Here is a 24229-nt window from a genome sequence, read left to right as displayed (position 1 = left end):
ACTTTCTTTAAATATTTAAAAATAGCTACTTTGCAAAGCAATTGCTGTTAATAGTAATTAGCTTAATTATTTTTTTTTAATTAAAATAAAGTAGAGTTACGATTTAAAAAAAAAATGTTTGTGTTTTGCGCGAAAAAATTAAGAACATTTATATTTTAATAGTTAAAAATTTATTAACAGAAACTATAATTGCGTTTAGTGCATTGAGGTATATTTTACTTTGCAAAGGTAGTAAGTAACTCGCGTACACAAAGCTTAGAATTTTTATTACAACCTGCAGAAAACAAATACATTTTTCTATTTATTTATGACAACTCACTTTAGGCTATTTCGTATGACGTCACGAGATTAAACTTTTTTAAAACAAACCTAAAATTACGTAAGGGTTTTATAGGTTAGATGTTAAACGACTGTGTAAAAACACTTGTTTGCACAACCGCGAATTAGTTATACTTTATCTTGTAAAATATACCACTACCTTATTATTTAAGTTCTAGCTTATTTTTAACGACATTTGGTTTTATAGAGTTTATCGTAAATCAAGTTTTAAGTAAAAGGTTAGAGACCAGCATGTTATGTTTTTATATAAAACAAATGTTACTTTAACAAACATCTAATAAAATTCGCGGTTAATAAATAAATATCATAATTCTAACGCCGGGACAAAGTGCAGGGCTTTAACCGCAAAAGGTAATATAATCTATATTTAAAATGATGTGTTAACTGTTGAACATTTTTAAGTAACTATTTAAAGAAGAAGTGTGTTTGTAGATTTTGTTTATTCAGTCTTTGCAAATCCGTCTCTAATTTACGCGGGGTAAATAGAATGATTAAACTGTTTATGCTAAATCGGGTAATAATTAATCGAGACCCTTTTTTTAGGTGCGTTTCTTGTTTGCTCTTGCAGGAAAACCATCACTGCAGAAACATTTAAAATTACTCTTAGATGTTACGTAACTCGTTTTAACGGCTAGCAAGTTACCACTGATATTAAAAAGATATTTTAAGCCAATTTTTTAATTTTTTTTTTTTTAAATGATTTGGTCAGTTTTTTATAAAGTAGATAAAATATTGTTATTTTTAACAGATTTATTTAGGTAGGAGGCTGTATAAAATTACGTAAAAACTTGGATGTAATGGCTTCTACAGAAACTGCAAGTGATTCTGTAGAAATGGAAACCAATCCGCCAGAACCAAAAAATGTTTCAAACGCTCTGGTATGTAAAATTACCATTTGTAAGTCAGTTTTTGACTTTTTTTTAAACATACACATATTACACAGTTTAAATTCACTGATTAGTGCATTTAAAACATTTTTTAACCTCTGGTCAAATTTTTTTTGTAAACAAACTGACCCCTTCTAATTGTTTAAAGTTATCATCGAAAAAACCTACAGATGAATCTTCTTCGAGAACTTTCTTAATGGTTATGGCAGGAATGGTTGCAGTCAGTTTGTTGATTTTAGTTGTTGTTCTTCCTATATACTTACTAGTATTAGGTAAGCCTTCTTAATGAATCCTAAATTCGATATTATTTGCCTATCTACTTTCGAAGATAAAATTAACCAATCAAGATGCGTTGTTTTAAAAATTAGCATATCAAATAATACTTAGTTATTGAATTTTAAACTATGTTTTAATCTTATTTAATTTAACTACACTGTTAATGGTTTGTCTTTTAACAGAACCAAATTGTCCTGAAAACCAAGTTGTGGTAACTGAAAGTCCAGAAACCACCACTCCAGCTTATAACACTGACTGGGATCGGTTTGATTGTTATCCTGAAGGTGGAGCAACCGAAAAAAATTGCAACGAAAGAGGGTAAGTTAACTTAGTGTCCGGTAGTGTGGCGAACCGGTCATGGCGTCGGACTACGAGCCCGAAGGTTTCGGGTTCGAACCGCACCAACGTCACACTATTCGCCCTTGAGCCCGGCGTTTACGGATAGCTCAACCACGTCACAATATCACACCCCATACCCAATAAAAAAAATAAAACCTATCACCTTAAGGTGATATGGAAAAAAAAAGTTAACTTAGTATTTGTAAAGTGTAGAGAGCGGTCATAAAATAGGGCTACGAGTCGAAAGGTTTCGTGTTCGAATCGGCCGAATGCCACATTATTCGCTTTTAACTCGGCATTTACGGATAAATTAAAAACACATTACAATGCGCACCCTTTCCTAATAAAAAATATAAAACCTAGCACCTGAAGGCGAAAAAAAGTGTTTTTTCATATTATGACATTTGTTTAACGAAAATTTTATACTATGGCTAAAGGCTTACAGATAGATTAAACAATATATATATTAACAACTTTTTTATTAAAAAAACTCGAAATCGTTTTATCAATTTTATCAACAATTATTTTAATGTTTCTTTTAAGCTTTCTTTAAACAGACTAGTTGAATTCAAATGTCTAAAGAATTTGCTATATTTTTATGTTTAGCAATTTGAAATTCTTTTATATTTAAACTTTAAATGCTTTTCTTAGTTGTATATGGTCACCCTCAGAACAACCAGATTCAAGTGCTCCCTCCTGTTTTTATTCTAACACTGATGGATACACTGCGACCGAACCAACTGCTTCTCCAAATGGCTACACAATAAACTTGCAGTCTACAAAGAATGCAAGAAGTGGAGGCGTATTTCCATACGGGACTGAATTCGACAAATTAACTGTTACCGTAATAATAGTATCCAACGAAAAACTGAGAATTAAGGTCTGTTGTTTTACAATTATCATTCAAGGACTGTATGTCATAGCTTTGTTAGTTTCACCATTTAATGCAGTATTAAGGTAACTGATTCAATTACAGCTTAACTTTTACTTATATTTTTAGATTGAACCGACTGAAGAAAAAAGATTTGAAGTTCCATGGAATCACGAAACGCCTGAAACACCAGACGACCCACTTTTCGATCTCACTTTCCCGAAAACAAGCGGGGGTTTATTTTCAATTAAAATTGTACGAAAGTCAACTGGAGCAGTCATGTAAGATCAATATTTACGAGTTATATCACAAGTGTTCTGATGCACGTCTGCTTGTTAGGGGAATTTTACTTTGACTACACTTAACACCTACACACATACATAAACATTAATCACTGATAACTAAATACACTAAAAGGGCGTCAAGTGTGTACTTGAAAACCAGTATTGCTTTACTATTATGCTTTAGTGCCAATATGCTTGATGTTTGTGTATATTGGTAAATATTTGACGAAACTAAAAAAGTAATTATTAAAAAAAGTTATTCCCAAAAATTGTTAAAAACTGCCTAAAAATAGGTTAAAAGAACTATTATTTTAAGCATTTTTGATTTGATATGTTACAGATTTGACACATCTGTTGGTAGACTTGCATTTGCCGATCAGTTTCTACAAATTTCCACATTACTGGCTTCCGAATATATTTATGGTTTTGGTGAACACATGCACAGGAATTTTAAACATGATATGAATTGGAAGTCACATGGAATGTTTTCAAGGGATCAAGGGGTTGGAGTAAGTTACTCCAAATTTTATTTATTTTTTATATCCCCCATACTTTTAAGATTTTTCAACTCTGACCTTTTAAGAAGAATATTTTAGAAAGAAGTTTCTTGAATGTATGATCACATAATCTACATATCCTTTCTACCCGTTTGTACACACATATTTGAGCTTTAATCTACTGCATTTTTTAAATTAAAATTATTTTTTTAAATATTTTTTTCTTAGTATGATGTGAATTTATATGGAGTTCACCCATTCCATCTTTGTATGGAGGGGGATGGAAATGCAAACGGTCTCTTTTTTCTTAACAGCAATGCCCAAGGTTAACTTTGTTATTTGATTATTTAAGTATATTTTAATTATAAGTTATATATTTAAATATGTTATAGCAATCGTTTTAAAATAAACCAATAGTTTTACAAAAATTGTTAAGTTTAAAAACTAACACTTGCATATTTTTAATTTTTTTTAACATGATTTTGGTTCAACCTATCATAGCTTTACAATTTACAAATATTTTTATGGCAAATTGAACATATTTTTGTTTCAAATTTTAATTGTTTCATATTGAAGCATATTTGTTACTAATCACTGCCTTATAATTTTAGATGTTACTTTGCAACCTACACCGGCACTTACTTATCGCACCGTCGGTGGCCTCTTGGATTTTTACATTTACCTTGGACCTAGCCCCGAAGCGGTTGTTGCACAATACACTGCAACTATTGGACGACCGTACATGCCACCCATGTGGTCTCTAGGCTTTCAACTTTGTCGTTATGGCTACGGTAGTTTGGACAAACTGAAAAAAGTCGTTGACAGAATGCTAGCGTCTGAAATACCTTATGTAAGTAAATTTAACGATCAGATTTTTAAATAACGACATGCCGCTGCAAAATTTACTGCTATTAACTGCGATGTCGTAAAATTTTAAACAAATAAAAGTAGACTGTAAACGGTTGTAAGGCAGCAGTAAATGAACATGATAAGAAAATAGTTGGTTAAACAAATGTTAATAGTTAAACCATTTACAAGCACCTTAAAAAAAATTAAAAAAAATAAATTGCGTTACCCTCAAAACCACTGATCATATCATAGTTTTTTATATTGTTTTATTTCTTGATTGATTTAGGACGTCCAATATTCTGATATTGATTACATGGACAGACAATTGGATTTTACAATCAACTCCACAACTTACCCGGGTCTTGGCGACTTTGTTAAAGACTTAAAGAGCACTCACCAAATGAAGTAAATTCTTGTTTAAATTTTATCAACTTCAGAATTTTTGGGGGCTAACAACTATTTTTATTTTTCAAGGTACATTATTATCTTTGATCCAGCCATAAGTGGGAACGAAACGACTGGTACGTATCCTCCCTGGGATTTAGGACAAGAAGATGACGTTTTTATAACGACCGAGGACGGGGAAATTGCCTACGGGAAAGTGTGGCCCGATTTACCGGGGATTTATGTTAATACTTCGTGGGATTGGGATTCTCAAACTGCTGTACGAAATGAGCGTTCATCAATTTTAATTTTTTTTTGTGTATATCTTTATCCTCGATATGTGAAGTGAAACTATAGATTATAATTGCCGGTAATTAAGCTTTTGATTAGATGGTGTGGGCTCAGCAGAAGTTCATACCGTTTATAGCCCTTTACTCAAGGGCGCTACAGCATATGGACACTGGGGATCGAATCTAGGACTTCATGTGGTGTAGCATGTATTCTGACCACTACACAACGCTACCGGTTTTCCAAACAAGTTTAATAATTTAAATTTAAAAATGGGTCAAATTATATTTTTTTACATTTTTTTAGACGTTTCGAGCACATACAGCTTTCCCCGATTTTTTTAAAGATTCAACAAAACAATGGTGGACAGATCTTACTGTAGATTTTCATAAGCGAATAGAATTTGATGGATTATGGATTGTAAGTCATAACAAACTCTTCCTACTACCTTAAATAAAACATAAAAAAACAGTTATACAATAGGTCTAGTTTGATATAATTAAATATGTCTGTGAAAAAAATAATTCTTAATAAACATCTACGTTGGTTTTCTTTATAAACATTTACACAATAAAATATTGGATTTTTATATATAAAAAAAACACTTTTTTTAGGATATGAACGAGCCAGCTAGCTTTACTCACGGTTCTCCCGATAATGGATGTCCCAGCACGAAATGGGACGATCCCCTGCCATATTTTCCAAGTAATTAGAGTTTAAATACAATTAAAATTTAATTGAAACAGACACAAATTTAAAGTTTTCAACCAAGTTACCCTGTAGATATACTTAAACAATCGCTTTCTCTGTAGAAATACTTGGGTCTGGGAAACTATACGACAAGACAACTTGTATGTCGAACATACAATATAACCCCAAGACAGGCTCGAACGATAGACATTACAACATGCACAGCTTATATGGGTGGAGTCAAACCCTGCCCACGTTAGAATCCTGCAGGTAAATGTGCCTAGCTGTAGTTTTAGATTAAGTCTAAAATGTATAAATGTCTACGTATTAAGGCTAGCATTCTAAAAAACCGGCACTGTTGTGTAGTGGTAAGAACACTTTCTACACTACATGAGGTCCTAGGTTCGTTCCTCAGTGATCTCATGCTGAAGTGCCTTCAAGTAAGGCGCTATAAACGGTATGAACTTCTGCTGAGTCAGCACTTAATCAGCAGTTTAATTATCGGACAATTATAATCTAAAAAATTCCAAATTGCCACAGGCAACTCGAGACTGGATCGGAGTAACTGTTGTTACTCTATGTTTGGGTCGCGCATTCGACCTTCCTACATCGAGGATAAAGATATATACAAAAAATGACGCCTTTTTACTATACAAACACTTAAAATACAAATATAATTAGGGAATCAACTGGAGAACGGTGTATGGTGATTTCAAGATCGACTTACCCTGGAAGTGGTCAAAATTCTGGACATTGGCTTGGAGATAACACAAGTCAATGGCATTATCTAAGCGCTTCTATTATAGGTTAACAAGAGTTTATTATATTTTATAAATTAGGCTCTCTGACTCACTTTTTTTATAATATTATTTTAACATAAACTTTGCTTGAATAAGTGTTTGATGTTTAAACAGTGTTTAAATGATGCACTGGGTTCATTAGATATACTTTTTAAAAGTAAAAATCAATCATAAATTCTATTTGGATTTAGATTAAAATTATTAACTTTTTCTAAATTATAGGAATGTTGGAATTTAATTTATTCGGTATTCCTTACGTCGGTGCTGACATTTGCGGATTCTTCCAAGACACAACTGAAGAATTATGCATGAGATGGACACAACTCGGTGCGTTTTATCCGTTTGCTAGGAACCATAACGGACTGGGATTTGCGGACCAGGATCCAGCAGTGTTTGGTCCCAAGTAAGTAGCTTGGTTAATTATGTATATGTAAGCTTGGGCTTGTTAGAAATATCAAAATTTAATTTTTTTATTGTTTTTTTGTATTTAACTTTTAGATTTGAAATGACAGCTTAAAATCTAAAATTTTTCATATTTGTGCTGTTACGTTTTCAGTTCTACTTACAAACAATTCTAAAGGAATATAATTGTCCCATTTACACTGCACGTAATTTTTCTTTTTTAGGTTTATTGCTGCATCGAAAAAGATTCTAGATGTTCGTTATACAGTTCTTCCTTATTTTTATACTTTGTTTTACGACGCTCATGTTGATGGCTCGACTGTGATAAGATCTCTTATGGCCGAGTAAGTTAGAACAAAAGGGTAATAAGAAAAGTGTCATATTCTAATGTTTTCTATTAATATAAAATGTAATGTCAGATATTTTAATAAGATGTTGTTAAAAATATATTTTAAAATGATTGGTAAAATTATGCACATCAAGTCGCTGCCCAAGACAGATATATAATTGTATGTTAAAGTGTTTATATTTGTTTAATTTTGTTTTGTTGCTTTATTTGTTATAATTTGTAACTACTTAAGGTAATTTAAATTTATTTCTTTTAGCTTTATTAAAATGGCCAAACTACAAAACAAAATTAAATAAATCTTATTTTAAAAATATTTAATCGTTGTAAATTATACGTATAGTACAATAAAAAAATTATAAAATTTTTATTTTTTTAATTTTAAAGATTTCCTACCGATATTACAACCTACACCGTCGACAGACAATTTCTTCTGGGGGGTCATATGCTTTTTACCCCCGTCCTTGATGAAGGAATGACGTCAGTTGAAGGGTATGTCCCCGATGCGAGATGGTATGATTATTATACAGGTATGTTTAAAAAACTTAAAAATTTATAAAAAATTAAATTATAATATTAATTTCGTATAGCTTCATCTTATATGTTTATTATGTAATAAAAATTTGGTATTTTTTATTCTGTAAATTCAAAAATTTAGAAAAATACTTTTTTTATAGGTCTTGAGATTCCTTCTGGAAGTAGAAAGAGAACAACATTCTTCCAAGCTCCTTGGGATCATTTGCCGATCCACGTTCGAGGAGGAAGTATAATTCCTATTCAGGTAAGACTTCCGCAAAATTAAAAAAGGGCTAAAAATTAAATATATTTTGTGGTTGTGTCTGTTTTAAACGATGCAAACTTGGTTAGTTTTGTATTTAATAATAATTTGTTTTAATAAGTGTATAAATAAATGTTTTTTTAATATATCTTTTATTTATTTTGTAAAAAAAAAAAATTATTACAAAACAACAAAATACAATTTTTTTTAAATTTTCAATTAGACTCCTGCACAGACTACTGAAAAACAACGAAACAACCCACTTGGATTAATTTACGCGTTGGACGATTCACCCAAAACTGGGTCAGGCCATCTTTTCTGGGACGACTGGGACTCGATAGACACCATTGAAAACAAACATTACACCATGTTGTCGTTTTCTGGCACTCAAGACAGTCTGTGGTCGACGGTCAATAGGAACAACTACGCCGGTTCGGATTCGATGATTTTTGATCACGTGGTTATATTGGGAATTCCCCACGAAGATGTAATACGAGTTTTGGTGAACGGGGTGGCACACGAGCAGTTTACGTTTGATAGCAACAGCAAGGTAAGAAATGTTTTTACTAATAACCGGATTAGGTATTTAATTTAATTGTTTTATGCAGAAATTGTATGTTCATGGACTGCAGCTTCCAATGACTTCAAATTGGAGTGTCGCATGGGACAGTAATCAATATTTTAACAGGTAGTTGAAATTTAAGGTGTATTTGATTTTTTTAAAAAAAAAAACATTTTTTTATTTTTTTTTGACTAAAAGTTTTTATTTGTTAGAACTGCTATTTTTGTGCACTTTACAAACATATTAGTTAGAAATGAAGTAAACTCCTAATATTTTTAGATTTGATTGTCACCCCGATACTGCCGCGAACCAAGAATCGTGTGAGGCGCGTGGATGCACTTGGAGTGGTGTAGACGTTCCCAGAATACCTTGGTGTTTTTTCCCTGATAATTACGGAATGTATAAGAAAGATACAGCACCTGAAGCCACTGCTAGGGGTAAGTTAATGATAGATTTTTTAGCAATCAGATTCCTAAAAGACTGCTATCAATGGTAGTCAACTATTAAGGAAACTCGAGACTGGGTCGGGGTAACTGATGTTACTCTATGTTTAGGTCGTGAAGTCGACCTTCTCACATCGAGGATATTTAAATTTAAAAAAAGACAAAGTATTTATTTTGGCATTTAAAACTCGTAACATCGTACAAATTTACTTCTAAAATAATTGGGAATACAGTTGAAGTAATATGAAATAAGGTACCTGAGATACGTTTTAACATATTTTAAGTCATACAATTGCTACAATAAGCACTTTTGAGCCCGGTTTTTACAAACAGCTTACACACCGGCAGCGTGGTGTACATCGAAGATAAAGATGTATATCGAGGATAAAGATATATACAAAAAAAAACATTAATATTTTTCATCAACAAATTAATCTAGAGCTGCAAAGTATATAAGTTTATAAAAAGATTTTAACACCAATTTTTATTTAACTTTTATTTTTTTTATATTTTACGTGGTATAAATTCAATATTTTATACATAAACAGGTGAAGTTTTGTATTTGGAAAAATTAAGCAAACCAACTTGGTTTAAAGACCCAGTTCAAACGTTAAAGTTTGAGGTCGAAATGCACTCAGCACACCAATTAAGAATCAAAGTAAATAAAATTTAAATTCGTTTTGTACATATAAAAAGAATTGCCTTTTTCAACTATCCTAAAAAATCATTGTTAAACAGGAAGAAACTACGAGAAAAAGCATTGTCATTAACTTATACGTTTTTTTTTGTTAATTATACACAAACATGCATTACCATATGTTAATCTTATGAGATGTATATTATTCAAAGATTTTTTTTGGACCTATCTTGCTAGGAGTTTCTTTTGATTTTTAGATTTCAGATCCATCGAACGATAGATACGAAGTTCCATTACAAATGAATGGAGTTGAATCCGAGTTACCGGTCGATCCGTTATATGAGGTTATATATCAAGATGAACCTTTCTCGTTTAAAGTGGTTCGTAGATCCACTAGGGAAGTCTTGTAAGTACAAATACTCTTTTGTCATTACAGTTTAAACGATTAGCGTCGCACTTTTTACTTCTGCTGTCTTTTATGTAAGATTTTTTAGATTGGCTGCTGCCTATAAACTGTATTAAAGACCAAATTTTTTTTGATATAAAGCTTTTTTTGACTGTCAGGATTACAATTTAAACCATCAAATCAGTTTTACAATTAAAGCTTGCCTATCTTACAATTTAAACTATTAAATTTAAACCACCAAATCAATTTAATCTACCGTAACTACATTTTAAACCAAATAGTTTACAATTTAAACCAACAAGTTACTTAGTAAGTGTTTAGAGTATTTTTTAACTCTTTATATAGGGTTGATACCTCAGTTGGTGCTTTAATCTACGAAAACCAATTCTTACAACTCTCGACTAAAACAGCAACAACTTACATGTACGGTCTTGGAGAAGCAGAACATGAAAATTATAAACACGATTTTTATTGGACAACCCATGGTATGCATGCGAGAGACGAAGGAGTCAAGGTATTGGTATTTTTTGTATTTGTCAATAATAATGTTTTATAGCCCTAAGTATTTAAATCGTAGGATCTTAAAATTTTTATAATGCATCAATTTTAGGTATTTGTTTATTGTATACAAATACTTGTTTTTTTGTTAAAAGTTTCTTTTAACTATCAACTTAAAAAAGAAAATTTAACTTTTTGGTGTTTGCGAAAATATATAAATACTTGTAAAACTTTTAACTTATGTATTTATTAAATCAAAGCAAAATGCAAACTTGTACGGATATCATCCCGTTCACATGATTGTTGAAAAATCTGGTCATGCCCACGCTATGTTCCTCCTATCCAGCAACCCAATGGAAGTTAACTTAACCCCTTATCCATCCCTAACATACAGGTATTTGTCTTTTATAAAATAGAGCTTTGCTTTGGTTATTTACTCTGTATCTAGTTAAAAATGTGTCCAGACTATTTTATATACCTGTAAAAATTTATTCTTTTTTTGTATATATCTTTATCCTCGATGTGAGAAAGTCGAATGTGCGACCTAAACATAGAGTAACATCAGTTATTCCGACCCAGTCTCGAGTTGCCTGTTGCAGTTTGGGATATTATAGATTATATTTGCGCGATAGTTATGCTGTTGATTAAGTGCTGGCTCAGCAGGAGTTCAAACCATTTAGTGCATTACTCATGGGCGCCTCAGCATGAGAGCAGTGGAGATTGAACCCAGGACCTCATGTGTGGTGTAGAAAGTGTTCTAACCGCTACACCACATTGCCGGTGCATAATAATACAATTGATAAGAAGTTGCCCTGCGTAGGGTAACAAATTAAACATTATATAAATTATAACCACACGATAATTTTATGGTTGTATTTTGTTTTGTAGGACCATAGGCGGCGTGCTCGACTTTTATCTTTTCCTTGGTCCTGGTCCTGAACAAGTGGCTCAACAATATATTCAAGCAATCGGCCTTCCTATGATGCCTCCTTATTGGTCACTTGGTTTTCAGTTGTGCAAGTATGGTTATGGAAATATTGAAGAACTTAAAAAGGTAGTGGAAGGCATGAGAGATTATGATATACCGTAAGTATAAGTTTTATTTTGTTTATACATTTATCCTTGATGTTGGAAGGTCGAATGCGCGACCTTAATATAGAGTAACAACAGTTACTCTGACCCAGTCCCGAGTCGTTTCTTAAATATTTACATGTATTGGAATTACATTTAACTTAATAATATTTATATATTATCCACTTAATTTGTTTAATTTTAGATACGATGTTCAGTATGGAGATATCGACTACATGGAAAGACAATTAGATTTTACAATTGACCCAGTTAACTATCCAGGCTTGTCTGATTATGTCGATGTTATGAGAGACAATTATAAAATGAGATATGTTATAATATTGGTAAGTTAAATACGTTATGTAGATTTTTAAAGCTTGCTCTAACTAAATCACAAGTTTTAAATTTATTTTTAATGGTTTGGTTTTAAAAATTTAAACCTTAAGTCTTAGTATATGGTAAAGTTAAATAGGCCTACATCTTCTCTATTAATTTTGAGGAATATTCGAATTTTGCTCTGCATACTTTAGACAGAAATCTGTAATTTATTTATTTTTTTTTTTTAATGCAGGACCCAGCTATTAGTGCAAACGAAACTGCAGGTTCTTACCCAGCTTGGGATGATGGAAAAGACGATGTTTTTATAAGAGATAGCAATGGAAACGTTTTGTTTGGAACAGTTTGGCCAGCGTTGCCGGATAACTCTGGACCGGTATTTTGGTTTTCACATTTATTTTTTAAAGTATAATTGCATAACAAAAATGAGTTTAACAGTGAATAGGTATAAGTTTTGGTTTGTGATATGTGCATACTTTATCTGGGTACAAGTATTACTAATATAACAAACTATTATTAAATAAAAACAAGCATAACTTGTATTATTAGATAATAGTTATCACATAGAACACGTTTTAAGTGCATATCATGTCAGTAGTATTGGTTTAAGGTGCTGTTAATGCGTATTTTAACAAGTGTAGCTATTATTGTGCTTTACTTTTTTAACTTCTACTTTTAACGTTTCACTTTTAGGCTCATGTGGCCTTCCCAGATTATTTTAAACCTGAGGCCAAAGCGTGGTGGAGAAATCACATCGTTGACTTTTACAACAACCAACTTAAGTTTGATGGTTTATGGATTGATATGAACGAACCGGCAAGTTTCGTGGCAGGATCAACTGAAGGCTGCCCTGCTGGAAATCAATACGACAACCCACCTTACCTGACAAGTAGGATTTAATAGTTTGGTTTTTAAAAATACTACTCTTACGTTTAAAAACTAGTCTAAAACTTTGTTTAGAGATGGCGGGTGCAACAGTTTATGACAAAACAATATGCATGTCCAGTAGGCAATACAATGGAACAGCAGAAGGAGAACTACATTACAATGTACACAGTTTATATGGTTGGTCGCAGGCAGAACCTACTCTAAGGTAAGAGCTTTGTAAAAATTTTTAACAATTTTTTACACATCATGTATCAATGGTTAATACTACAAAGGCCAGCATAAGACTCGGATTTGCCTAAGCTTTACACAGTAACGCTTTCACAGGCATAATAATAATTTTCTTTGCATTGGGTATACTTAGCAAATGATACACATATAATACTTGGATTTTAAGTTGTCCAGCAGTTTTAAAATGACCAAAACGGATAGCAATACTCACGTGGTTTTGTGTAGTTATAACTTCTTCAATAAGGTTTAGTAACTTTAACATTTTTAGTGCTTGTCGCGAGGCTACCGGTAAAAGATGTTACGTCATCAGTCGATCGACTTATCCTGGCGCAGGAAGTTTTGTCGGACATTGGTTGGGCGACAACACCAGCAAGTGGCCACATCTTAAATCTTCAATTATTGGAATGTTCGAGTTCGGCCTATTTGGAATTCCTTACGTAAATAAATTCGGATTTATAAAAAAATAAAAAAAAAATGATAAAAAAAATGAATTTTGAAGAAAATTGAAACTCAAACACAATAATATCTTTATTTAAACTTTTAAAAATAACTTTTAAATGAAAAATTTATTATTTTAAATTTTGTGAACCTTTTTTTTTATTTATTTATAATTTTTTTTCTCAAGATCGGAGCAGATATTTGTGGATTTTTCGGAGAAGCGGAAGAAGAAATGTGTTTAAGATGGAGTCAACTCGGTGCTTTTTATCCGTTCAGTAGAAATCATGCTGTCCTAGATTCAAGGGTAAGTTAAATGTGTAGTAGAATCAAATAGTTACACGTTATTGCAGTTGGAACATAGTAATAGTTAACAACCAGGTTTTTAAATTTTTTAAAGTTATTTTTATGTAAAATTAGTATTACTTATTTGCTAAAGCAGTTTTTTGCTGGTTATATTTTTTAACTAATCAAATATATTTTAGTAATATTTACGCACTCACAGTTTTTTTATTCTTATTTTAAATTCATTTTTTTATTTCTATTTTAAATTCATTATTTTTTAAATTTTTTATTTAGAGACAAGATCCTGCTGCTTGGGGTCCCGAGTTCGCATCCGCGGTTAAGAAAGTTTTGTTGACCCGCTACACTTTGTTGCCATATTTGTACACACTATTTTATCACAGTCATATAAGTGGGTCTACTGTAGTTCGTCCACTTTTGCACGAGTAAGACGACTTTTAGTATTTTTGTCTGAAAGTTTGTGAAAAATATTTAAAGTATCAAGTACTTAATTTGATTTGAAATCTGTTAATAATTCTATAACACAATTTAAAAATAAGTCTAACAAAATTATATTTTAGAAAAAGCCAAACTAAAAAATAACTTTTATAAAAAAAATTTAAAATAATTTTTTTTTAGATTCCCGAGTGACCAACTAACTTGGGAAGTTGACACCCAGTTTTTATGGGGTTCAAGTCTTTTGATAAGTCCAGTGTTGGAAGAAGGGAAACTTGCGGTTGATGCTTATTTTCCTGATGCAAGATGGTTTGATTATTACAGGTAACTAGACTCTTTCATTATCACTATGTCCTATTAGTGTATTTACTGGTAGTGCAATTGATTCTAAATTGTGGAGACGTAAATGTAAGTTATGCTATAAAATTAAACTGTCTGTTTGTAAAAAAATTCAAAAATAATTTAGACCTTTTAAAAAGCGTTTATAACTAAACAATTTATCTATTTTAGCATATTATAAAGAGTTTAAATACACTAGTTTTAGGTTCTGTATTTGAGAGTATTATTTATTTTTAAGTTATTGTATTTAAAAATAAAAACTCTAAGTCAGAAACTAAATAAATATTAACTACAAACGTTATTACTGGCCAAATGTAAATGAATTATGTAGAAAACTAATGCAAAATATAAACATTAATAGTGGAATGGAAATTGCAAAACGGGGCTCAGTTGTGACACTCCAGGCGCCCAAAGACCACATCAACATCCATATTCAAGGTGGTTACATTTTACCAACCCAGGAACCAGCAAACACCACTTATTTTAGGTGAACCAAAAACAACCACTTTAAATATTATTTTTTTTTGTAATTTTTACGAAAAATTTTATAAAAAATTTTCCTAATAAGGTCTATTTGTTTTTTTTTAGTCGACAGAATAGTTTTGGGTTAATTGTAGCTTTGAATGACGACCACAAGGCTGCTGGAAACTTATTTTGGGATGACGGTGAAGAAAAAGAGTCGATTTCTTCCAAAAATTATTTCTACTCAACGTTTAGTTGCGAAGGGGTAAAAAAATAAAAAATGACATTTTAGAAAAATACTTTGCATTTGGAACAAAAAAATATAAAATGCAAAATTATATTTATAAATACTAAATACATTTTTAATCTATAAAAGAATATATTTTTTTTACAAAAATGGCAAAGTTATCAATACTTTTTTTTAATATGGTTTTTTAAAATTTCACTAACTTTTTGCTAAATTCTTAAGTCAACTTTTTTTAGAATGTTTTGGAAAATCGAATTCTAAATGACGGATTTACGGATTCTGCTAGTATGAAATTAGGAACAGTAATTGTTATGGGATTACGTGATGACGTCACGAGGGTATTTTTAGGAAACAATTTATTACCATCAACGGATTATCTTCAAGATTCGTTTACTAAACAGGTAAGTTAAAAAAAAAGTGAGAAAACTTTTAAAAAAACTTTCATAATTTAAAAAACGTATTAAACAAACTACAAAAAACTACAACATATAATAACTAAATTATATTAAAAAATAGTTATATTATTATAGCAACATAAAAGTGTTATAAAATAAAATGGTTTAAAACTGTATATATTTTTTTTTCATTTTTTTAAGTACAAATTTTTTAGTTTTTTTATTATTCTTATGTTTTGCTTGATTTTTTTAGTTGACCGTACAACTCAATCTTCAGCTTAACCAAGAGTTTATGTTGAGATGGGAAGTTAATAACGAATGGTCCAGGTTCGATTGCATGCCCGACTTAAATATTGGTATGTATATTTTATTGCTTATATTTGTTAAATATATTTTAAGAAAAATGCAGGTGTTTAGCTAGTACATAAAGCACCGAGAGGCTACAAAATTAATTAAATTAAGAATATTAGGTTCGCGGGTTTGCTTAAAAATGCAACAAATGTAAACTACAAAAAGTTTGGAGAACTTTCTAATATACACAGTTTACTTACGTACATTTATACAGTAAAGCAATGAGTTGGATTCTGTTAAAACTTTTACTTGTTATTTTATAATATTTTATGTATTCATATTAAACAATTGCTTCTTTTGTAATTGATATATTTTGAAGGTTTAAATATTATTTTTTGTAAAATTAGTAATTCAATGGGCCATAACAAAGCGTTTATAATCTTTGAATTAAATCTTAATTTTAAACAATATTTGATACAATTTACGTTTTAGAACCTAATCAAGCTGATTGTGAATCAAGAGGTTGTCTTTGGCAGAGTACAACTACTCCTGGCGTTCCAACTTGCTTTTTCTCTGGTGACACCACTTCAAGACATGGTTATAATGTAACAAGCCAAGAGGAAGCAAGTGGGGGATCTTCTTCCATAACGTAATTACAATATTAACTTTACATCAAAGACATTAATCTTATACTGTTATACAACTATAAGATGTAAGACTAACACAGATATGCTTACAAAAACGGAATAATTTCAAAGTTTCGATTTAAATAATTAAATAAAGTATCTTTTTTAAATTAATTAACAAAGTAATGCCGTTTATTAAAACTTATAGACCAAAAAAAAAGTACATAATAAGAAAAACAGTTTAATAATTTTTTTATCAAATTTCTGAGTAACTAAAGTTTGTTATCAACTGCATCACGTTTTTACTCAATTCTTTATTCTAAAGGTATATGTTAGAACGTCGATCCACACCAACGTTATATGGTGCTGATATTAATACAATAACATTCGAAGTTGAATATCAAACTAACAACAGACTTCGCATGAAGGTAAATCGGGATTTTTGTTCATTTTTTTGGAAATAAAACTCCTAGCTAACTGTAAAATAGTTAAGATATTTTAAAAGATATATAATACAAAAAAAACGGCAACGTGGTGTAGTGGTAAGAACACTTGCTACACCACTAATGAGGTCGTAGGTTCAATACCCACTGCTCTCTCGCTGTAGCGCCTTTGAGTTAAGCGTTGTAAACGATGTGAACTCCTGCTGAGCCAGCACTTAATCAGCAGCATAATTACCAGGCAGTTATAATCTATACAATATTTAAAACTGCCACAGGCAACTCGAGATTGGGTCGAAGTAACTGTTGTTACTTTATGTTTAAGACTTTTCCACATTGAGGATAAAGATATATACAAAAAAATATATATCAGCTTCCTGTTTAACACTATATAGTCAATACATTTTACCTGCTAAAATATCAAACATTCATTTTCATGTATAACTAACTGTTGTGAAATTTTAATTCTGTTAGTTTAACGACCAAGAACTGGGAAGATGGGAAGTCCCCGCGTTAGATGATACTATTAATTCTGACCCAAGTACTTCAAATTTTAATGTTAATGTAACCAACAACCCATTTTCTGTGAAAGTGACAAGAAAGGACAACAACGAAGAAATGTGAACTATATAAAAAATCATTTTATTGCAATTTTTAAAAACAAAAGTTATCCCAATTTCAAATGTTACAAAACTTTTCTTTTTTAAGGTTGGTCTTTAAAAATTGTTTTATGTTTAGTTTTGATTCGTCACAAGGCGCCCTGGTTTTCTCAGACCAATTCTTGCAAATATCGACAAGTCTACCAACTCTTAACATATATGGGTTTGGAGAACATAACCACAGAAGATATAGGTATAAAGATCAACAACTTTTTTGAATATATTTTAAGTAACATTGTTTTATTAGAATAATTAGGATCTAAAAGTTAGCCAAAAGGGATGGAAAAGAGTGAAAAATTCAAGTGATAGCTTTTTATTTTTTAGTGCTTTACTTTACTAATTTAACCTAAATGATAACAAATAACTAAAAAATGATTTTAGACACGATTTGAATTGGAAAAGATGGGCCATTTTTACAAGAGATGTCGCTCCAGTTGACGAATGGAACTTGTACGGTCATCAAACCTTTTTCATGGGGATTGGATTGGGAGGAAAGGCTTATGGAGTGTATCTACATAACTCTAATGCAATGGGTAAACATTATTTCAGTGTATTTTTTATTCTTTTGCGAATTTTCTTAATTTTTTTAAAGAACAGAACTCATTATAAAACTTTTTGTGAAAAAGTAAACTTATTTTTTTTAAATTGGACAATATTTTTTAATTTGAAAAAAATTAAATAAATTAATCATTTTTAGACGTTTTGCTGCAGCCGACTCCTGCCATTACTTACCGGGTCACTGGCGGAGTTCTTGATTTCTATCTATTCGTAGGGGATTCCCCCGAGCAGGTCGTTCAGGAATATCACAACCTCATCGGTAAAAATCTTATGTTTACTTTTTTAAACATAGTCTATCATGAATTTTCAGTAAAAACAGTAATCAATTGCACTTTTTGTATATGTCTGATAATATTAAAAACCCTCTTAATAATTTGTGACGGTAAGTATCACTACAATAGGTCTTTGGTTTAATTCCCAATGCATTTATACGTATGTTAGATGTAATATTATTTATTCAAAACATAAAAATCATATTTATTTTCAGGCTTGGCACCAATGCCGCCATATTGGTCTCTTGGTTTTCAGTTATCGAGATGGGGTTATGGACCTTTGGACAACGTTAAACAAGTGGTTGACGACATGCGAGCTGCCAACATGCCCTATGATATTCAAGTAAAAAAAATTAATTTAAACAGTAGTTGTATATATAAGTAAACGTAGGATTTGGATTTGGATTTTTTTTGATAATTTTAGTATGGTGATATTGACTACATGGATCAATACAAATCATTTACTTACGATCATGAAACTTATGATGGATTACCTGAATATATTGACCAACTTCACGATTGGGGAATGAAGTAAATATAATTTATTTTATTTTAAAACAAAAAATTTTATATTAATTTAAATGCAAATATTACTTAAATTTTGTTTTTGTTATTATTTTTCACAAAATTCTGGTTTTATTCATTTTTTTAGATACGTTGTTATTATTGACCCTGGGATTAAGATAGAAGCAGGTTACAAAGCATACGATGAAGGAATTACAGAAGACATTTTTATAAAGGATCCAACTGGAACAAAACCTGTGTTAACAGAAGTAAATAAAAACATTTTTGTCTTAATATATTTGCAATATTTTATACTTAAATTTTGATGTATAAAAAATGTTTTGTTTAAGATCCTAAGATAATGGGTTTTATTATTTAATTAAGGTGTATATTAGTTTACAAACGCCTGATTTAAAGACTGTTATGGTGGCTTTGGTAGTGCCCAAACCCAAAACCTTTTAAATCGCAACCGGGTGTTAAGAAACCAACAGCGTTGTGTAGCGGTAAGAGCACTTGCTACACCACCATGAGGTCGTGGGTTCAATCTCCACTGCTCTCATGCCGTAGTGCAGTAAGGCGCTATAAACGTTTTTTTAAGTAAGGCGCTTTAAGTAAGGCGCTATAAACGGTATGAACTTCTGCTGATCCCGCATTTAATCGGCAGCATAATTACCGGGCAAATATAATCTATATAATATCTCAAACTGCCACAGGCAACTCGAGACTGGGTCTGAGTAACTGATGTTATTCTATGTTTAGGTCGCGCATTCGACTTTTCCACATCAAGGATAAAGATAAGATTAGTATAATGCTATAAAAGTTATCATAAACGTATTTTTATGTATGTCAGCTTTTAGCATTATGTAAATGCTATTGTTTAAAAGCACTCTAAATTTGTTCAAATTTTAGGTTTGGCCTGGTGACACTTATCATCCAGATTTTACAAATCCAGATGTACAGAAATGGTGGGATGATCAATATAAAGATTTCTACGATACTCTAGATATTAAATTTGATGCAATTTGGATTGTATGTAAACCACTTTATCTACAGTCAACTTTTTTACTTTAATATTAAATAAAAATTTAGTTTACTTCTTAGTTTAAATTTTTTTTTTTAAATTGTTGTTTAAATCCAATCCTGATTTTATTTTTAAAATTTATAGTTTATCAATATAAATCAATTTTGGCTATAATTGGCTTAAATAAGGTTGAAGGCAATAAAAATGCATTATAGGAATTTATATTATATTGACTACCTTTTTGGATACAGGATATGAACGAACCTGCCAACTTTCAACCGGACGACCCAGAAAAGTTTGCAAATATGAACTGCACGGGAAAATATAATTTCCCGCCCTACATTCCACGTAAGTATAACATGTAAATTTAATAATCGTATCCTAATAAAGGTAAGCTTGTTTTCAATATAAATAAAGTACTTTAGAAATTTATATGATTTAAATAATAATAAAATTATTAAACATACTTTTACAAATAGCTGGAAGCGTGGTGTAGTCTTCAGAACACTTGCTACACCACTAATGAGGTCGTGGGTTTAATACTCACTGCTCTCAAACCGTAGCGCCCTTGAGTAAGATGCTATAAACGGTATGATTTCCTGCTAAGCAAATACTTAATCAGCAACTTCATCAACGGGCAATTATAATCTATATTATCCCAAACTACTGAAGGCAACTCGAGACTGGGTCGAAGTAACTAATGTTACTCTATGTTTAGGTTGCGCATTTGACCTTCTCACATCGAGGATAAAGATATATACAAAAAAATAACAGTTTTTTAAAGGAAATTGAGTCAAATTATTGTTCTAGTTAAAAAAATGGTGCAACCTTAAAGGCTTTGTTTTTAATATTTTTGGTGTTGTAGGAATTCTTGGTTATTGGAGAGGAATGCACGACAAGACGATATGCATGGACAACAAACAGTACCTCGGCATACATTACAATACACACAGTCTGTATGGTCACTCTATGTCCGAAGTCACCTATAAAACAGCTGAAGTAATAAAAATAAAAAAACATTAAACTTGTATAAAATAAAGTAGTAGGGGGCTGATTTCTTATAAAACGACCACAAATGAGGTCGTGGGTTCAATCCCCACTGATCTCACGCTGTAGCGTCCTTGAGTAAGGTGCTATAAACGGTTTGAACTGCTGCTGAGCCAGCACTTAATCAGCAGTATAATTATTGGGCAATTATAATCTATAATATCCCAAACTGCCACAGGCAACTCGAGACTGGGTCGGAGTAACTGATGTTACTCTATGTTAAAGTCGCGCATTCGACTTTCTCACATCGAGGATAAAGATATATACAAAAAAAAACATTTTGCAGTACAGTTTGTTATTTAAAAAAACTTTTTTTCTCTTTTTAGGTAATATTTCCTGAAAAACGAAGTTTTGTGATTACGCGATCCAATTTTGCTGGAACTGGAAAATACGCAAGTCATTGGTTGGGCGACAATCAGAGTTTGTGGCCGCAAATTGCATGGTCAATTCCTGCTATGTTTGAATACAATCTGTTTGGCTTCCCTTATGTAAGTTAAACAGTAACATGTTGTCTTAGGGCACTTTAAAAATGCCCTTTGTTAGATGTTCAAATGTTAATTTTAATATATCTGTAACGTTAATCTTTGTTTTTAACTAAACTTTTTTTATAATTTGTGAATTTTTTTTTAGTTGATAATTAAAAAAAATGGATTTGTGCATAATTTAAGCAGTTAGTGTTAGTTAATATTGTTTTTTTTTTATTAACAAAGGTTGGGGCAGATATTTGTGGTTTCTGGTTCAATGCAACTGCAGAAATGTGTCAACGTTGGATGCAAGTTGGTGCCTTCTACCCCTTTAGTCGAAATCACAACGGATTTGGCATGAACGTAAATGATTAGTTTATCTTTAACTTATAAAACGTTATAGATTAAGATAACTTATAATGTAATGACTTAAAAGCATTTTTAAGCATATTGATTTTTGTTAACGTAAAAAAGAGAATCAGGCCAATGACTAAATTGAAATAATGAAATTGTAATTTTTAATTTTTTTTAAACAAAATATTGTGCTGATTTTTGTTTCTTAATTTAGCCTCAGGACCCTACTGCATTTGGCGAGGCTGTGACTAATTCATCACGTGATGTTTTAAACATCAGATATTCAATATTGCCATACATGTATTCTCAATTTTATTACGTCACTCAGAACGGGGGAACTTTAGTTAGAGCTTTGTTACACGAGTATGTTTATAATCAGCGTTTTTTACGAATAAGTTGAATAAAAATTATTCAACTATTTTGTAAAATTATTAAACATGAACTAGCAATTGTAAACTAAATACATTTTTTTTTAAATCATCATACACTATGAATTAAATAAAGTATTTCTCAAAACTGTATGCTTTGTTTTTTGTATTTTTTAGATTTCCTGAAGATTCTCAAACCTGGAATGTAGATCGTCAGTTCTTACTTGGTCCTGCTTTCTTGATTTCACCAGTCCTTGACCAAGGTGCTGTTGACGTCACCGCCTATTTTCCTTCAGATTCTAGATGGTTTGATTTTAGATCGGTAAGTTTAAATGTTATATCGCCTGTATTTCTTTATTTTAAAATTGGAGAAAAATGAAAAAAATTGTAAGAATATTTTTATGGCAGTAAAATTAAAATAGTAAAAAGTACTTGCTTTGGCCTTCTATTTTAAACCCTTTTTTGTTTTAATACTATAATTTTTAAATTTTTTATTTAAATATTGGGATGTATGTTATAAGGTAACTACATAAAATAACTAACCTAAAAAATAACATCATAAAAAATGTTCGACAGTGTTTAACTTTTTAATATAGGGAAGGGAAGTGAACTCCGGAAAATTTATTTTACTAGATGCTCCGTTAGACTACATTCCGTTACATGTCCGTGGTGGTCACGTGATACCGATGCAGGTGCTTATATCTTACAATTTTTAACTATAAAGTAATTCAAAAACCGAAGTCTAAAATTTTTTTAAATTTTTTTATAAAGGAACCTGCAGTTACAACTGTCATTAGTCGAACCCAAAATCTTTCTGTACTAGTCGCGCTTGACAGCAGTAACCATGCATCTGGATTTTTATATTGGGATGATGGTGAAGCTAGAAACGTTGGTGAAAGCTACACACTCATTGATTTTGATTGCCGCTCGGTTTGTAATTTTTTTGTAACTCGTTTTTTTTGTAAACATTTTTTTATGTATTTATTTATTTTTAAGGGGGGAAGGTCGACTTCAAGACCTGAACATAAAGTAACATTTGTCACCCCGACCCAGTTTCGAGCTGGCAGTTTGGGATATTATAAAATAGTTTGGGATATTATAAAATATAATTGTCCAATATATAAAATGTTAATTAGGTGTTGGCCCAGCAGGGGTTTATACCGTGTATAGCGTCTTACGTAATAGCGCTAGAGCATGAGTGCAGTGAGAATTAAACCTAGGACCTCATGTAGTGAAGTCAAGTGTTCTGACTACTACACCAAGCTGCTGGAGATTTTGTATTATTTTTTTATTAAGTTTGATTAGAGGTTATTTTAATTTATTTCATGTTACATTTTGTTGACTTTATTTATTATTATATATACGTCGTTGCTTGATATTAAACATTGTATATCTTGCTCGGCACGGTTACATTTAAAAATCCTAAGTTTAAGCTGTTAAAAAGGATATATTTTATTCATTTAGGTTAAATACCTTCTAAAATGTTATAAAATTGACTTGTATTTTATAGAATACATTGAACTTTACTGTTACTCATCCTGCAGTAGACCTACCTGAGTTGAACGCTCTGCATTTTGATCATATAGATGTGTATGGTCTCGCGTCTTTAGTAAGCAGTGTAAGTGTCAACGGTTCACCAGCTAATTTTACTTATGATTCCACTCTAAAACCATTACGGGTTAATAATCTAGACTTGTCATTAACTGCTAATCATACTATTACTTGGACATAGTAATTGTAACAAAATTTTGTGTCTTAAATATATAAATAATGTATTATTAAGAAGAAGTGGTTTTATATATTAAGTAGATGTAATTTTTTGTATATTTAAATTAAGAAATAGTATTGTATATATTTTGTAAATCTAATTTAAATCAATTTTACACTTATACTCGCACATTAGCTAATTA

At 31.0% G+C, this 24229-nt stretch overlaps 1 protein-coding gene across 1 annotated transcript; it reads left to right on the top strand.

Annotated features, from left to right (window-relative positions):
• The first annotated feature begins 1404 nt into the window (after positions 1-1404).
• LOC145751448 (maltase-glucoamylase-like) lies at positions 1405-24051 on the top strand. Its single transcript, XM_082567592.1, has 56 exons — positions 1405-1498; positions 1685-1820; positions 2493-2721; positions 2842-2993; positions 3337-3505; positions 3722-3818; positions 4105-4343; positions 4629-4747; positions 4817-5006; positions 5321-5434; positions 5629-5719; positions 5827-5974; positions 6386-6510; positions 6727-6907; positions 7131-7250; positions 7640-7782; positions 7930-8033; positions 8254-8580; positions 8639-8718; positions 8872-9029; positions 9584-9693; positions 9930-10078; positions 10424-10592; positions 10837-10970; positions 11465-11662; positions 11853-11991; positions 12219-12389; positions 12677-12872; positions 12944-13076; positions 13368-13536; positions 13725-13841; positions 14114-14262; positions 14456-14596; positions 14973-15098; positions 15200-15338; positions 15557-15721; positions 15969-16073; positions 16492-16655; positions 16958-17060; positions 17547-17692; positions 17811-17924; positions 18113-18264; positions 18429-18548; positions 18777-18904; positions 18986-19092; positions 19214-19334; positions 19975-20094; positions 20338-20434; positions 20952-21085; positions 21460-21621; positions 21844-21960; positions 22166-22314; positions 22497-22641; positions 22916-23011; positions 23091-23249; positions 23830-24051. The coding sequence occupies exons 1-56, from the start codon at positions 1423-1425 to the stop codon at positions 24049-24051; spliced, it is 8064 nt and encodes a 2687-aa protein (XP_082423718.1). The 5' UTR covers positions 1405-1422.
• Positions 24052-24229: the final 178 nt, after the last annotated feature.

This window comes from Corella eumyota, chromosome 4 (assembly GCF_963082875.1).
Source record: "Corella eumyota chromosome 4, kaCorEumy4.1, whole genome shotgun sequence".
Classification (NCBI taxonomy): Eukaryota; Metazoa; Chordata; class Ascidiacea; order Phlebobranchia; family Corellidae; genus Corella; species Corella eumyota.
This window is presented reverse-complemented; position numbering and strand designations above follow the sequence as displayed.

Bases quoted from the DNA above. Each gene is read 5' to 3' on its own strand.
- LOC145751448 (XM_082567592.1), top strand. From the start codon at position 1,423: ATGGTTATGGCAGGAATGGTTGCAGTCAGTTTGTTGATTTTAGTTGTT. The intron at 18,905-18,985 runs GTAAAAAAAATT...TGATAATTTTAG, and splicing joins ACATGCCCTATGATATTCAA to TATGGTGATATTGACTACAT. The intron at 22,315-22,496 runs GTATGTTTATAA...TGTATTTTTTAG, and splicing joins GTTAGAGCTTTGTTACACGA to ATTTCCTGAAGATTCTCAAA.